At 63.3% G+C, this 12,279-nt stretch overlaps 3 protein-coding genes across 4 annotated transcripts in view; 1 reads left to right on the plus strand and 2 right to left on the minus strand.

Annotated features, from left to right (window-relative positions):
- LOC103588094 (tyrosine-protein phosphatase non-receptor type 11-like) overlaps positions 1-277 on the plus strand; it is a 12,176-nt gene extending 11,899 nt beyond the window's left edge. The window contains exon 12 of the mRNA XM_008569692.1: positions 34-277. Within this exon, the coding sequence (XP_008567914.1) occupies positions 34-277 (244 nt within the window). The remainder of the gene's footprint in view (positions 1-33) is intronic.
- A 1,601-nt stretch (positions 278-1,878) lies between these two features.
- On the minus strand, positions 1,879-2,786 carry RNF223 (ring finger protein 223). Its single transcript, XM_008569693.1, has 2 exons — positions 2,731-2,786; positions 1,879-2,566 (listed from the first exon to the last, which is right to left on the minus strand). The coding sequence occupies exons 1-2, from the start codon at positions 2,784-2,786 to the stop codon at positions 1,879-1,881; spliced, it is 744 nt and encodes a 247-aa protein (XP_008567915.1).
- A 6,173-nt stretch (positions 2,787-8,959) lies between these two features.
- LOC103588089 (chromosome unknown open reading frame, human C1orf159) overlaps positions 8,960-12,279 on the minus strand; it is a 25,942-nt gene continuing 22,622 nt past the window's right edge. For both annotated transcript variants that reach the window (XM_008569686.1, XM_008569685.1), the window contains exon 10: positions 8,960-10,339. In XM_008569686.1, the coding sequence (XP_008567908.1) occupies positions 10,242-10,339 (98 nt within the window). In that variant the 3' untranslated portion in view covers positions 8,960-10,241. The remainder of the gene's footprint in view (positions 10,340-12,279) is intronic.

The raw sequence follows: 12,279 nt of genomic DNA on the forward strand, positions 1-12,279 counted from the left end.
CAAGGGCCGCGTCGAGCTCCTCTCCGCCCGCAGGACCCCGGAGGCGGCGGGCGGCGTGTACCAGAAGCTGCCGCGCTCGAGGCCGCGCAGACTCGCGCGGGGGGTGGGGGTGCGGCCGCGGAGACTGCGCGTTAGCCTGCGTGCGGCATCAGTGACCAGGGACACGAGTGTCGTCTGCACCCGACGTGACTGTAGCCAGCAGTGTTCGTGCCCGGCTCCCCTGCGTCCACTCTTCAGCCCTGCCCAAAACAGGGTGCTCTGGCCTGCCAGGCGGTGACTGCGTCCCCGTGGTCACCCGCTGATAAATGCTTGTAGGATGAGGGCATGTTTGAGATGCCCTTGGACCCACGCGTGCAGCCACACATGCCTGGGTGTGGCCCCGCGTGTGCATGACTGTGTGTGACAATGTGATGTCACTGGCCTGTGAACCCATTATGGAATGGCCTGTGATTTTGTGGTCTTCTCAGTAAACTGCTGTGTTTGCCGCTTTGTGTCTTTGTTGGGGCCTGGGTAAAGGGTGCGTGTGGGTCCCCACAGCTGGATGCAGCTTCTCCAGGGCTCCCGAGCCTCCTCCCCACCCTGGCCCGATTCCCAGCTGGCTGGAGCAGGAAGTACCTGGGCTTTGGGGTCAGGGGTGAGGAGGCTGAGACGTGCCCAGGCTGGAACCGGCCATGCCTGCCTGGTGCTGCAGGATTCCCGGGGCCGATGGCAGAACCCGGGTGGGGCTGGCAGGACTCCCGCCCATCCCTCGTGACACTGTGCTTTGCCGCCTCACCAGCCAGGGCTGGAAGGTCTGCCAGAGTGACCTATGGACTGTGGGTCTTCAGGCCACCACCCCTGCTTCTGTTGACACTGAGGCCCCAGTTCCCGTGCAAGGCTTGGGTTCTGTGGCTCTCCAGTCAGGCTCCTGTTGGGGCTGTGGGGCTGTGAGTTCTTGGGAGTGTGGCCCAGTATGGTGGGATAGGCGAAGAGAAGGGCCCCCTTGGAGTGCTGGGCTGTGGGCCAGGCCAAGGCCCCTCACCTGGCTCTGCCGCCCTGCCCTGGATGCTCTGGGGCTCTCTCCATCTCCCTGAGGAAGCTTCACAGCACTGGGGCCACAGCCTGGCTGCAGCCCAGAGGGAGCAGGGGTTGGACCCCCAGAACCTTGGGCCCACCCAAGGCTGGGGCAGGGGCAGACTGGGGGCCTTTCTGGAGGAGGGGGCTGAGTGGGGCAGGGAGCAGGGGCACGCGGGTGAGGACCTCTTACCAAATGTGAATACAAAATAATTTATTTAAAAATGTACAATTCCCGGCGGTGGGGTTGGGTGGCTGGGAAGTCTCTGCAGTTGCCTCGCGGGTGCAGGGTGGGGGAGGTTGCCCTGCCTCTGCCCTCTGTTCTCCTGTCAGAGGGGACGATTAGTCCCCCCACCCAGAGGAAAGGGCCAGGCCTGCCAGGGGAAGGGGTCTGGGGGAGGACAATGGGTGAAATGTTAGAGTGCAACGCAGGATGGGAGCCCCCGCCCCAGCAAAGGGCTGCCCCGCAGACGGTTCACAGTGTGTGTGGGGACGGGAGGGCTCGCCGGGCTCTCTCCCGGGCCTTCTTCCACATCTGCAAGATGGGAGTCGGGGGGCGGTGTCTGGGGCCCTGGGGTGCTTAGAGACTTTGGGGACCTTTACGTACATTCTGTCCATCCCATCAAGACCCAGCCCCAGCAAGTGAGGGGCAGGCGTGCTGAATGGGGTACAGTCTCAGTGGGGTCCACATGGGCCCTCAAAGATGTTGAGGCTCCTTTGGGGTCCCTGGAGACTGACTTCCAGCAGCTGCTGTGCCCTTGACTCCAGCTGTCAGGTGGACATACCCACGGAGCTGGGCCACAGGCTGGTGACCCCGGTTGTCCGTCAGAGGCCTGAGGGAGAAGGGAGCATGGAGGCGGTGGTGGCCGCGGGGGTCCGGGGGAGGCAGTGCAGGTTCCCAGTCCTGAGCGCACACTGCACGGGCCACAGCACCACGCAGAAGAGCAGCAGCAGCAGGGCCGAGATGAGCGCCAGGCGCCTCCAGTCCCCACAGCGGGCCCAGCAGCGGGCCAGGCGGCCCCGGTGGCGGGCAGGGCCCAGGGCTGGCACGGGCGCAGCGGGCTCAGCGGGCTTGCTCAGGCCCACGTCCACGCACAGAAAGTCAGGCGCCGCGTGGCCAGGCGTGGCGAGCAGCGGGCGGCAGCACAGCTTGGTGCCCTCCAGCCACACCTGCTCCTCCTGCCGCAGGTGCGCCGGCATCCGGGCCTGCAGCTGGCGGCTGGTGCGCAGCGCGGGGGCCCCGGCGGCTGGCACGGCTGTGGGATGCCGGCAGAATGGGCAGGGCACAGCCTCGCCGCCTGAGCTGCCTGTTGGCTGGGCGGCCGCCAACCGGGCCAGGCACTCCAGGCAGAAGACGTGGGTGCAGGAAAGCTCCTTGGGGGTCTTGAAGATGTTGTCGTATCCCGAGAAGCAGATGGAGCACTCCAGCGGGGATGCCACCTTCTCCGAGCCAGGGGTGCTCAGTGACCGGGGGCTGCCCACCGAGCTAGGGGACCGGGGGCTGCTCGCCGAGCTGGGGAACCGGGGGCTGCCCGCCGAGCTGAGGGACCGGGGCTGCCCACCGAGCTAGGGGACCGGGGGCTGCTCGCCGAGCTGGGGAACCGGGGGCTGCCCGCCGAGCTGGGGGACCGGGGGCTGCCCGCTGAGCTGGGCGACCAGGTGACCGTGGCTGTGCACCTGCTCTGGCCGGGCGGTGGCACAGCCGTGTGCCACACCTGCTGCTCTGATGACATGGCTCTGAGCTGTGGGACACACAGAGATCACTGTGAGTGACCACAGGCTGCCCCTTTCTTCTGAGGTCAGTTTGTCACCCTCTGCTTCTCCTTCTCTTTTGCCCAGCCCCAGCCCCAAAGGCCCTAGGGAAGGGCACTGTCCACCTGTGGGCACCTCCAGAGAGACCCCTCCATGCCCCCTGGAGGTCTTTTGGCCCATGTCACCCTTCCCTCTCCATGTTCTCACACGGCTGGCCAGAAGAACCCCGGGTACCCAGAGGGGCTCTGGGAACGGAGGCTGTGTGCGTGGGGTCACGCTGACCACTCAGAGGACGCTTCCTGCCTACGCTGCCCAAGAAGGAATAACGGCGATGGTGACAATGGCCCATGATGGCTGATGTTTACACCAGGGCTCCACATGTCCGGACCCACGTCATGGGATGCTCATCCCAGCCAGTGTGGAAAAGGCAGCTTGGAGGGTGGGGTGACTCAGCCAGGGTCACGACCGAGATGCCCGCGGGACCTGGGCTGTACAGGGTGCGGCTCATGGGCGGGCCTGTGGCTCTGGCTTGGGTGAGGTGGGCTTGGGCTCGGATCCCAGCATGGGTGCCAGATTTTCAGGCAGCTGTGTGAGCATGGGCAGCAGGGTCTCTGGGGGGGCCTGGGGAAGATTTCTGGAACCCATGGGGCCAGCTTGTCTGGCTGGTGATGACGGTCTGGTGCCAGTGGCCAGGGCCTAGACATGCTTCCTAGCCCATGGCCAGGGGTGTGGATGCAGGTGAACCTCAGCCATCCTCTCTGGGCCAGCCCACCACCCCGCCATGCCAAGGCACCACGGCTGCCTCTCAGGGAGGAAGTGGGATGTGCGGGGTCTTCCTCCCCCTGCCCCTCCCCTGGGCTCAGGTCTCCACCCCCGGGAGCCACAGGTACACCTGGTCCTGATGACTCATGCCACAGGGGTCCTGCCCGGAGAAGAGTGGGTAAGGGGGCAACTTTTTTTTCATCTTTGCCATGAATCTCAGAGGCTTTGGCCATGTGACCCCACAGAGCCCAGGATGCCACCCCAGAAGTGACCCCTGGCACTGCCTGGCCCATCCCTGACTCATTGGCCAGTCCCAGGCAGGCCAGGTGGAATGTCTCAGGTGATGCCACATAATCGCAGTGACCACCATGAGTCACGGTGACATCACTGTGATGTCATACGAGCTCCAAGCACCCGGCATGTGATGTCATGGCATCCTCAGGCCAGGCAACGGTCGTGGCAGGGTCTGGGGGGGACCGCAGGACTGTCTTTCCCCAGCCTGTGCACTCCACAGAACTAGTTCCCTGGCACCAGGCCCCACCCCTCTGCGATGGTGCCCCACCCCAAGCCTGTAACAGGTGAGAGGTAAGCTGAACTGGCCTTACTTGGCAGCTGGGGCTCAGCGGGTGCTGGGCATGGTCCTCTTGGCCGGCCGTGGTCAGGCTCTGAGGCTCCAGGCTCCCCTGCTCAGGCAGCGTTGGCTCCCTGTTCTCCAGGCCCGGCCCGGCCTGTGCTCTGCTTGGCAGCTGTCCTGTGGCACCGGTCCGGCAGGTGCGCCAGGCAGGGCACCGGGGCATGTGTGTGCTCTTCCAGGCGTGGAGCTCACCGGCTGAGGCGGGTGTGAGTTCCTGGGCGTGGGCTCCTGGCAGGTGCATTTATACCCTCCTGCTCATGCTGGCCAGGGGTGCGGCCTGGCTCAGGGATTGGCTGGCCACCTGTCCTTTCCCTGGCAGACTGCGCGGCAGAGGGCGGGAAGTCAGGCAAGGGCCAGAGCCAGGTGGGCGTGGGGTCCCTGGGGCCTCCACAGCCCGGCAGGTCTGGTAGTGGATGCTTGAAGAAGCCCCTGTCCCCCTGCGGCCCCAGGAGGCTGGAGCACCCCTCCGGAGGTAGGTCCACCCACCCTGCTCCAGGTTCCTGCCTGCACCTGAGCTTCTGGGTGGGCCTAGCCGTGCCCTGAGCCCCCACGTCCACATGCACGGTCTGAGCCTCGCTTGTCACCCCACCCTGTCCTCCTGTACTCACTGATGCTGTGGGCAGCCCTCGCTCATGCCCCTTCCCCCTGACACCCACCCCTGGGCCTCACCAGCCTCATCCACACACTCTCCCGCGTGACCCCACACATCTGCACACCCTCACGTGCCCCACGTCCACATCCACGTGCCCCATGTCCACACACACACACGTGGTCTCCATGTCCACACACTCCTACACGCATGCCCAGGTCCACATGCTCTCACACGTGTGCTCCCCATGTCTACAGGCACAGCCCTCCAGACTTGTGCTTCTGCTGCCCCAGTGCCCCCTCCCCAGCCTGCAGCCTTTGGGAGCTGGAAGAAACCCCCTGCTCTGGGGTCCACGGAGTGGGCTGAGAGTCAGGGCTGGGCAGGGGCTGGGCAGCAACCCCGAGGGGTGGGGTCAGAGGTGAAGACCAGTTAGGGACCCAGGCTGGTCACAAGGACTTGTTGCAGTGAGTGCCTACTGGGGCACCCTCTGCTACACACTGCAGGGCAAGGACCCTGGAGCCTGAGGAAGCCCCCAACCCAGCCAGGAGATCCAGGAAACTTCCTGGGAGGTAGGGAGCAGCTTTACCAGTCCTAGCAGACCACAGGGCCTGTCTGTGCAAAGGCTGGGGCTGGGGGCTGGCAGGGCTGGGGTGGAGGCGGGGTGCTGCACCTCAGGGGGACAGGGCCTAGGAGAGTAGCCAGTGGCACGGACTGGCCCTTGCCCCCCCCCATGCCCAAGGGCCCGGTGTGGGCCGAGATGTCCCTGCCATTCCCCACCCCATGCTGACCTGCCGCTGGCTCACCTGCTCCCTGAGGCACAGTGGACCTCAGTGCACGAACGAGCTGGACTCTTAGGGTGTGGACCCCTCTTGCTGGGCGTGAGCCCAGGACCCCGCACAATGGGGATGTGGCACTTGGTGAGGCTAGGAGTGGGGCTGTCGTGGTGGGAGCATGGCTCAGCCCAGCCCCACAGGCTGGCCCCAGGCACCCACCCACCTGCAGGTGCCCACCAACCACTTCAGCAGCAGCATGGGACCCCCAGAGGCCTCTCCTCAGTGTGGCTTCTGGTGCCCAAGGCCAGGATTCAGAGGGAGCCTGAGATGTGGGGGACTGGCTGGGGGCTGGTCCCTGCAGAAGGCGAGGAGGGGGCCGAGGCTCCCCTGCCTGTTCCATGGTGGGGACGATTCTCAGTGAGGGGCCCAGGGAGGGGGTGGGGCCTACAGAGGGGTGGGAACCCAGACAGAGGGCTTGGGGCTCTACGAGGGGGAGCCAGGACAAGCGCATGGTGGGATGGAGGCTCCTGTTTCCGTGAGGATAGTGACTCCGGGTCACATGCCGTCTCCAGGAAGTGGCCTGGGTACCTGCGGCTCTGAGAACATCCTCCCGAGCGCTCCTGGGAATATCTGAGCTCTGAGATCACTGGAGCTCCTCTGTGGAGTCAGCGCCTGGAAGCCCAGGTGACGGGAAGACCTGAGGATCGTGCAGGGTGTGGCTGGGCCGCACTGCGCGAGGCGGGGCCGGGGCCCTCCCTTCTCCCAGCCCAGACCCGCGCTGCTGGAGGCGCTGCGGATTCGAGAGGCTCAGCCTCGGCCAGCTGTGTGGGGGACAGCAGGTGAGTAACAGGAGCCGGGAGCGAGCGAGTGGGTGTGCGCACACCAACATGCTGGCTGGGCTGAGTGTGCGAGCGTGTGAGGGCCTGGGGCTCCCTGGACAGGTCCTCGCCTCCCCTCACCGTGGCTCCCAGAGGACAGGGGGTGTCCTGGGCGGGACTCAGAAGTTGTCCCTGGCCCGGAGAGCCAAGGAAGTGACCCTGGCCCCGTCCCCCCACTCCCAGGGCTGGGGGACAGAACAGACTTCAAGTCCCTGAAGCTGCCATGCCGGGGACAGGTATGGCCAGTGCGGGGAGAGGCCCTGTAGCTCACCTGGGTCCCACCTGCCCGGTGCTGGACTCTGCCATCCTGCAGGTGAGGCTTGTCTGCACACCACAGCTGGCTCTGTGGGCTCCAGGTAGGAAGTTGCCCAGGCGTGGAGGGCTGGCTGCACAATGGGGCAGGCACACGCTGGGCTGGGGCAGGTGGGCTCTGGGGTGGGTGTGTGCACTCGGATCTAGCCTTTGGTCCCAAGCCAATGGGCAGGGACTAGGTCAGCACTGTTCCTCCTGTGCCAGGCAGTGAGAGCAAGGTCCCCAAATGCCAGCTGACTGCCCCTCCCTCAGAACCCACCACCTGTCCCCATCCCACGTGGAGTCCTATGGGATGCGGTGCCTGGGCATCCCCAGGCTGCTGGCCAGGACCCCTACCCGATCTCCCCTCCTCAGGCCCCGCTCAGTCTGGGTCTGTGCACCCACCCCAAGCACTGCTCTGGCTGACCTCTAACCTCTGACCTTGGTATGTTCTAGGTACTTCTCCCAGTGCTGCCCAGTGAGCGAGTGAGGGGTGGGCCTGGGGAGCGACAGTGGGGGGCCCAGGCTGCAGGAGGGACAGGGAGGCTGCAGTGATCCTGGTGTCCAGTTTGGGCCACAGGTGGGAGGCGACGGTGGAGGCCCAGAAGGGAGAAGGGGCCTGGGCGGGTGGCGCAGAGCGAGCTGGGGAAGGCAACCTGTCTGTCCAGCCTGGCCGGACTGGGGAAGACGGACTGGCCGGACCTGCTGTCAAGGTCAACACGGCTTTGCGTCTGCTTTGTTCAAGTCCAAGCCCAGCTTGGTGTCAACAGGGGAGCAGGGATCTTCCCCTCCGTGGGGTCTCTGCCTCCCTCCCCGCAGGGGCTGTGGGAGAGACTCTGCCACGGAGGAGGGTGGCCACAGAGCGAGATGAGCGTGGGGGTTCCCGCGTGGCAGGCGCTGGGGCGAGTCAGCATCCGGGCCATGGTTGCAAAGCCACGGGTGAGGGGCTCCCCGAGTGGCCCCAGGCTGGACGAGGCTGGTTCCTGTTTCCCCAGGACCAGGCAATCGCATCATGGGGGTTGGGGCCTCCCCTCCCTGCCTCTGCCCTGCGGAGCGTTTCTCTTTTCACGGTCCTTGAGGGCAGTGTGGACCCTGACACCTGCCACACCCACCTCCACCTGGGCCCCCTCTCACGAAAACGAAAGAATGGCAGTGCCCACAGGGCCCTGCTGCTGACGGGGCTGGCACTGGGAGGAGTGGGGCAGGGAACAGAGGCTCCATTTGGCCCCAGGGACTCTGCCCCACACGAGCCTGGAGGCCTTGGTGGCTGCCCCCAAGGTCCCTTCCCACTTCCCATCAGAAACACATGGGGTCACCTGCCCCCCATGGGCCACGAAGTGGTCACTGACTCCCACCCCTGCTGCAGATGCTAGTCCAGGGACTGGCATGGAGCTGGAGGGGCAGCTTCCCTCCCTGCCACAGCCGGTGCTGGGAAGGACTGAGGATCCCTCTGAAGTCCTTGGGCAGCTCAACTGCTCTTCACATCCTGCATCGAAGGCGTGTTGCTAGGTCCCCTCCTGGGCTGTGGGGAGCCCCACACTGGGCCTGCAGGACCTTGCTCCTGACACTCCTCTGTGGCCCAGGTGCCCCATGGCTGCAAACCTCAGGCTGGGCATCCCCAGGGATGGCAGCAGTGGGTGTCTAAGGACATGAACCTCCAGACCAACAGTGGGCAGAGGAGGGCACGGTCACCAATGCAGGGACAGCACCGTGAGCCCCCACTTGCTCTCTGCCCTACTCTGGGCAGACCCTTGGAGCTCAGCTCCTCCAAAGAGCCAGCCACCACGGGCTTGGGCGGGACCAGGAGGCAGAGGACCCTGCTCTGAGGGGGTTCCAGCCCCCAAAGTACCCTTTTGCAGCCTCTTCCTGGGGCCCCTGCCTGCACGACCCCCACCAGGCCTGAGCCTTTTACAGAAGAGCCCCCAGAGAGGCACCACATCTTTCCCATCTCAGGTCCTCACAGAGGGCCTCTGGGGGGGTCTCATTTGCACCAGGCAGCATGGGGCAAACCCCCACCCCCAGGGAAAACATCGTGAGGGGTGAACTGAGGCTGCATTCAGGGAAGGGCCTGGCAGAGGACGGGGGTGGGATGTCCTCCTGCCTTCCAGGTCCCGGACCAGGCAGCAGGTGGTGGGGGTCCTGGACCTTGCTGAGCCGGGGGGGGGTGGTCCTGTGCCCTGCCTGCCCTTAAAGAGGACAGAGGCTCCTTAGAACGGAGAGACAGCAATGGAGGGGAAAAGCTCTGAACAGTTTATTTGGCGCCAACTTTACATCAACACCGCCACCCCACTCAAGTTTTGCATGGAATCACTGAGCGAGCTGCTGTCAATGCCACCATGATATAAACGGGTACTGCGGTGCAGAGGAACGTGGGAGACCTCCGGGTGGTCAGGCCAGCCGCATAGTCCCCATCTCAGGCCCCTCCAACATGCACCAGACATTAAAGGAGACAAAGACAGTCTTCACCGGGATCCAGGCCCAACAGATGAGCCCAGTGCTCGGAAGGTGGCCACAGTCTCCTTTCTCCACAGAAGCCACAGGCCACCTGCCACCAGCCAAGCTGGAAACAGAGCAGTACCTGGCGGGTCTGGGAAGCCTGCACAGGACCACCAGACTCGGACCACCAGCTAGCATGGCCCCTGGCTGGTTCAGCGAGGCCCGTGACCCATGGCGTTTGGGTGCAGGGGCCCCATGGGTGGACGTGTCACCGTGAGTGCCTGGCCCTGGGCTGCAGCAGCCTCAAGCTGGCGTCACTGCCCAGAGCCCAGCCCTGGGTGGATGAGGATCTGCCAGGTGGGGCCCAGGGTGTGGGGATCAGAGGACTTTCCTGCACAATGAAGTTCTGCTTAGAAACAGAAAGGAGTCAACAGAAGCCGGGAAACTGGATTCTGCAGCTCCTGGGAACGTGTGGTCGGGAGCCTGAGGGTCTCGGCTGTGGCCGGAGCAGGACAGCCCTGAAGGCGCCTCAGTCTCAGCAGCTGACTCCCAGGCCACCGCCTCCTTGATGGCCAGGCACTGGCTAGAACACTACACAGGCCCTGGCCTCACTTCTCTGAGAGGGTCTTAGGGCCACTGGGCCTGGTGGTGCTAGAGGGCTCCTGCCATCACAGGGTCCAGAGGGCGGAGCGGCTGAGACCCCTGGCTTTTCCAGGAGCAGAGCAGCCAATGGCCCTGCGGGCTGTGCGGTTTTGGCCGTTTGGGCCAGGACTATCTTGGCTGTTGCTGCAGGGACCTTGCTATGTCTCCTAAAGGGCCTAGACCCTGCACTGCCTCCCTCCTGAGCCCTGAGACCTCGTGGACGCCTGCGCCCAGTCCGTCAGACCAACCAGCTGTGCTGGGAAGGAGGGACCTTCAGGCAGCTGGGTGGGGGTGGGGACACAGAGCCAGGGCCCATGTCCCAGCTTGTCTTGAGCCCCAGATGACGCTGGCCCTTCCCATGCTGGGCTCCTCCAAGGGTCCGGCCTCAGGCCTGTGCTGCTGCAGCAGGTGGTGGCCTCTTGGCCTCTAGGTCAGACATTGCTGATGCGGGCCTCCACTGAGGGGAAGGCAGCGGGTTCCCTCGCCCTGTCCGGGGGCCGCTCGCGCCTGACGTAGCGTGGCTTCCGCACTGAAACGGGGTCAGAGACAGGCTGGGTCAGCATGGGGCCTGCACAGTAGGGACAACACAGGTCTCAGCCCTTGCCAGAGGCTCTCGGGAACGGGTATGGAGCAGACAAGGGGTACATCTGCTCTGACCAGGGAGAAAACCTGATGCTCCCCTGCCCCTAAAGCTCCCACCAAGGTCTGGTTTATAAAAAGGGATGGTTTCCGGGCCGGCCCGTGGCTCACTTGGGAGAGTGCGGTGTTGATAACACCAAGGCCACGGGTTCGGATCCCATATAGGGATGGCCGGTTTGCTCACTGGCTCAGCGTGGTGCGAAAACACCAAGCCAAGGGTTGAGATCCCCTTACCGGTCATCTTTAAAAAAAAAAAAAAAAAGGGATGGTTTCCGGGCCGGCCCGTGGCTCACTTGGGAGAGCGCGGGGTTGATAACACCAAGGCCACGGGTTCGGATCCCATATAGGGATGGCCGGTTTGCTCACTGGCTCAGCGTGGTGCGAAAACACCAAGCCAAGGGTTGAGATCCCCTTACCGGTCATCTTTAAAAAAAAAAAAAAAAAGGGATGGTTTCCGGGCCGGCCCGTGGCTCACTTGGGAGAGCGCGGGGTTGATAACACCAAGGCCACGGGTTCGGATCCCATATAGGGATGGCCGGTTTGCTCACTGGCTCAGCGTGGTGCGAAAACACCAAGCCAAGGGTTGAGATCCCCTTACCAGTCATCTTTAAAAAAAAAAAAAAAAAAGGGATGGTTTCCTCCTGAAAAAACGCTGAATGCTTCCTCTCATTCAGGTCCCAGACCCTGCACCCAAGCTCCGGGACCAGATGAGGCCCAGCTCCCCCATGAGACAGAGGTGCAGTCATGTCTCCATTGTGCACTGAAGGGGCTGCATGGGCCCCAGAGATATGATCACGTCCTTGGCCCAGGGCCTGCGAATGGGACCTTATTTAGAAAAGGGTCTTTGCAGGTGGGATTAAGTCAGGATCTCAGATGAGACTGTCCTGCATTACTCAGGTGGGCCCTAAATCCAGTGACCAGCATCCTCCCAAGGCAGGCAGAGAGGAGGAAGAGGCTGTGTGAGCAGGAGCCCGGGCTGGCAGTGGCAGGAGGCGCCTGCCCTGGTGTGTCCTTCACCCTCACGCTGATTTCTAACTTGTGACCTCCAGAACTGTCAAAGGGTAAATATCTGTTGTTCAGGCCACCTGGTTTGTGATGTTTTGTTATAACAACTCCAGGACACTCAGGCATTGAGATATTCAAGATGCTCATAGACAAAGCTACTTTAGAGAAATCAGACAAGTGCCATATGGAACCCTGATCAAAAAACTGCTTTGTTCCCAAAGGAGAGGGATGCTATCACCTGTCCCTGATGGAGTTTGGATGTGTTGTCCCCTCCAAAACTCATGTGGAAATTTGATCTCCAATGTGGCAGTGTTGGAAACTGATTGAGTCGTGGGGGCAGATCCCTCATGAATGGATTAATGCTCTCCCTGGGGGAGGGGGGAGGAGTGAGTAAGTTCTTGCTCTATTAGTTCCCACGAGAGCTGGTTGTTTATAAGACCCTGGCACCTCTCCCTCTCCCTCTCTCTCTCTCTCTCTCTCTCCCTCTCCTCTCTCCCCCCCCTCCTCTCTCTCTCTCTCTTGCTTCCTCTCGCCATGTGATCTGCCTGTACCTGCTGGCTCCCTGCCACTTTCTTCCATGAGTAGAAGCAGCCTGAGGCCCATGCCAGATGCAGCTGTCCCAGAATCATAAGCCAAATAAACCTCTGTTCTGGGCCGGCCCGGTGGCGCACTGCTACAGTGCGCTGCTTGGGAGTGCGGCGGCGCTCCCGCCGAGGGTTTGGATCCCACATACAGACCGGCGGCTCACTGGCTGAGCGAGGTGCGGGCAACACCAAGCCAAGGGTTAAGATCCCCTTTCCGGTCATCTTTTTTTTTTTTTTTTTT

The sequence above is a fragment of the Galeopterus variegatus genome, unplaced genomic scaffold, assembly GCF_000696425.1.
Source record: "Galeopterus variegatus unplaced genomic scaffold, G_variegatus-3.0.2 Scaffold524, whole genome shotgun sequence".
Lineage (NCBI taxonomy): Eukaryota > Metazoa > Chordata > Mammalia > Dermoptera > Cynocephalidae > Galeopterus > Galeopterus variegatus.

Coding starts and splice junctions, on each gene's coding strand:
- RNF223 (XM_008569693.1), bottom strand. CDS start 2,786: ATGTCATCAGAGCAGCAGGTGTGGCACACGGCTGTGCCACCGCCCGGC. Junction 2,567..2,730: donor CCACCGCCCGGCCAGAGCAG/GTGCACAGCCAC, acceptor CCGGTTCCCCAG/CTCGGCGAGCAGCCCCCGGT.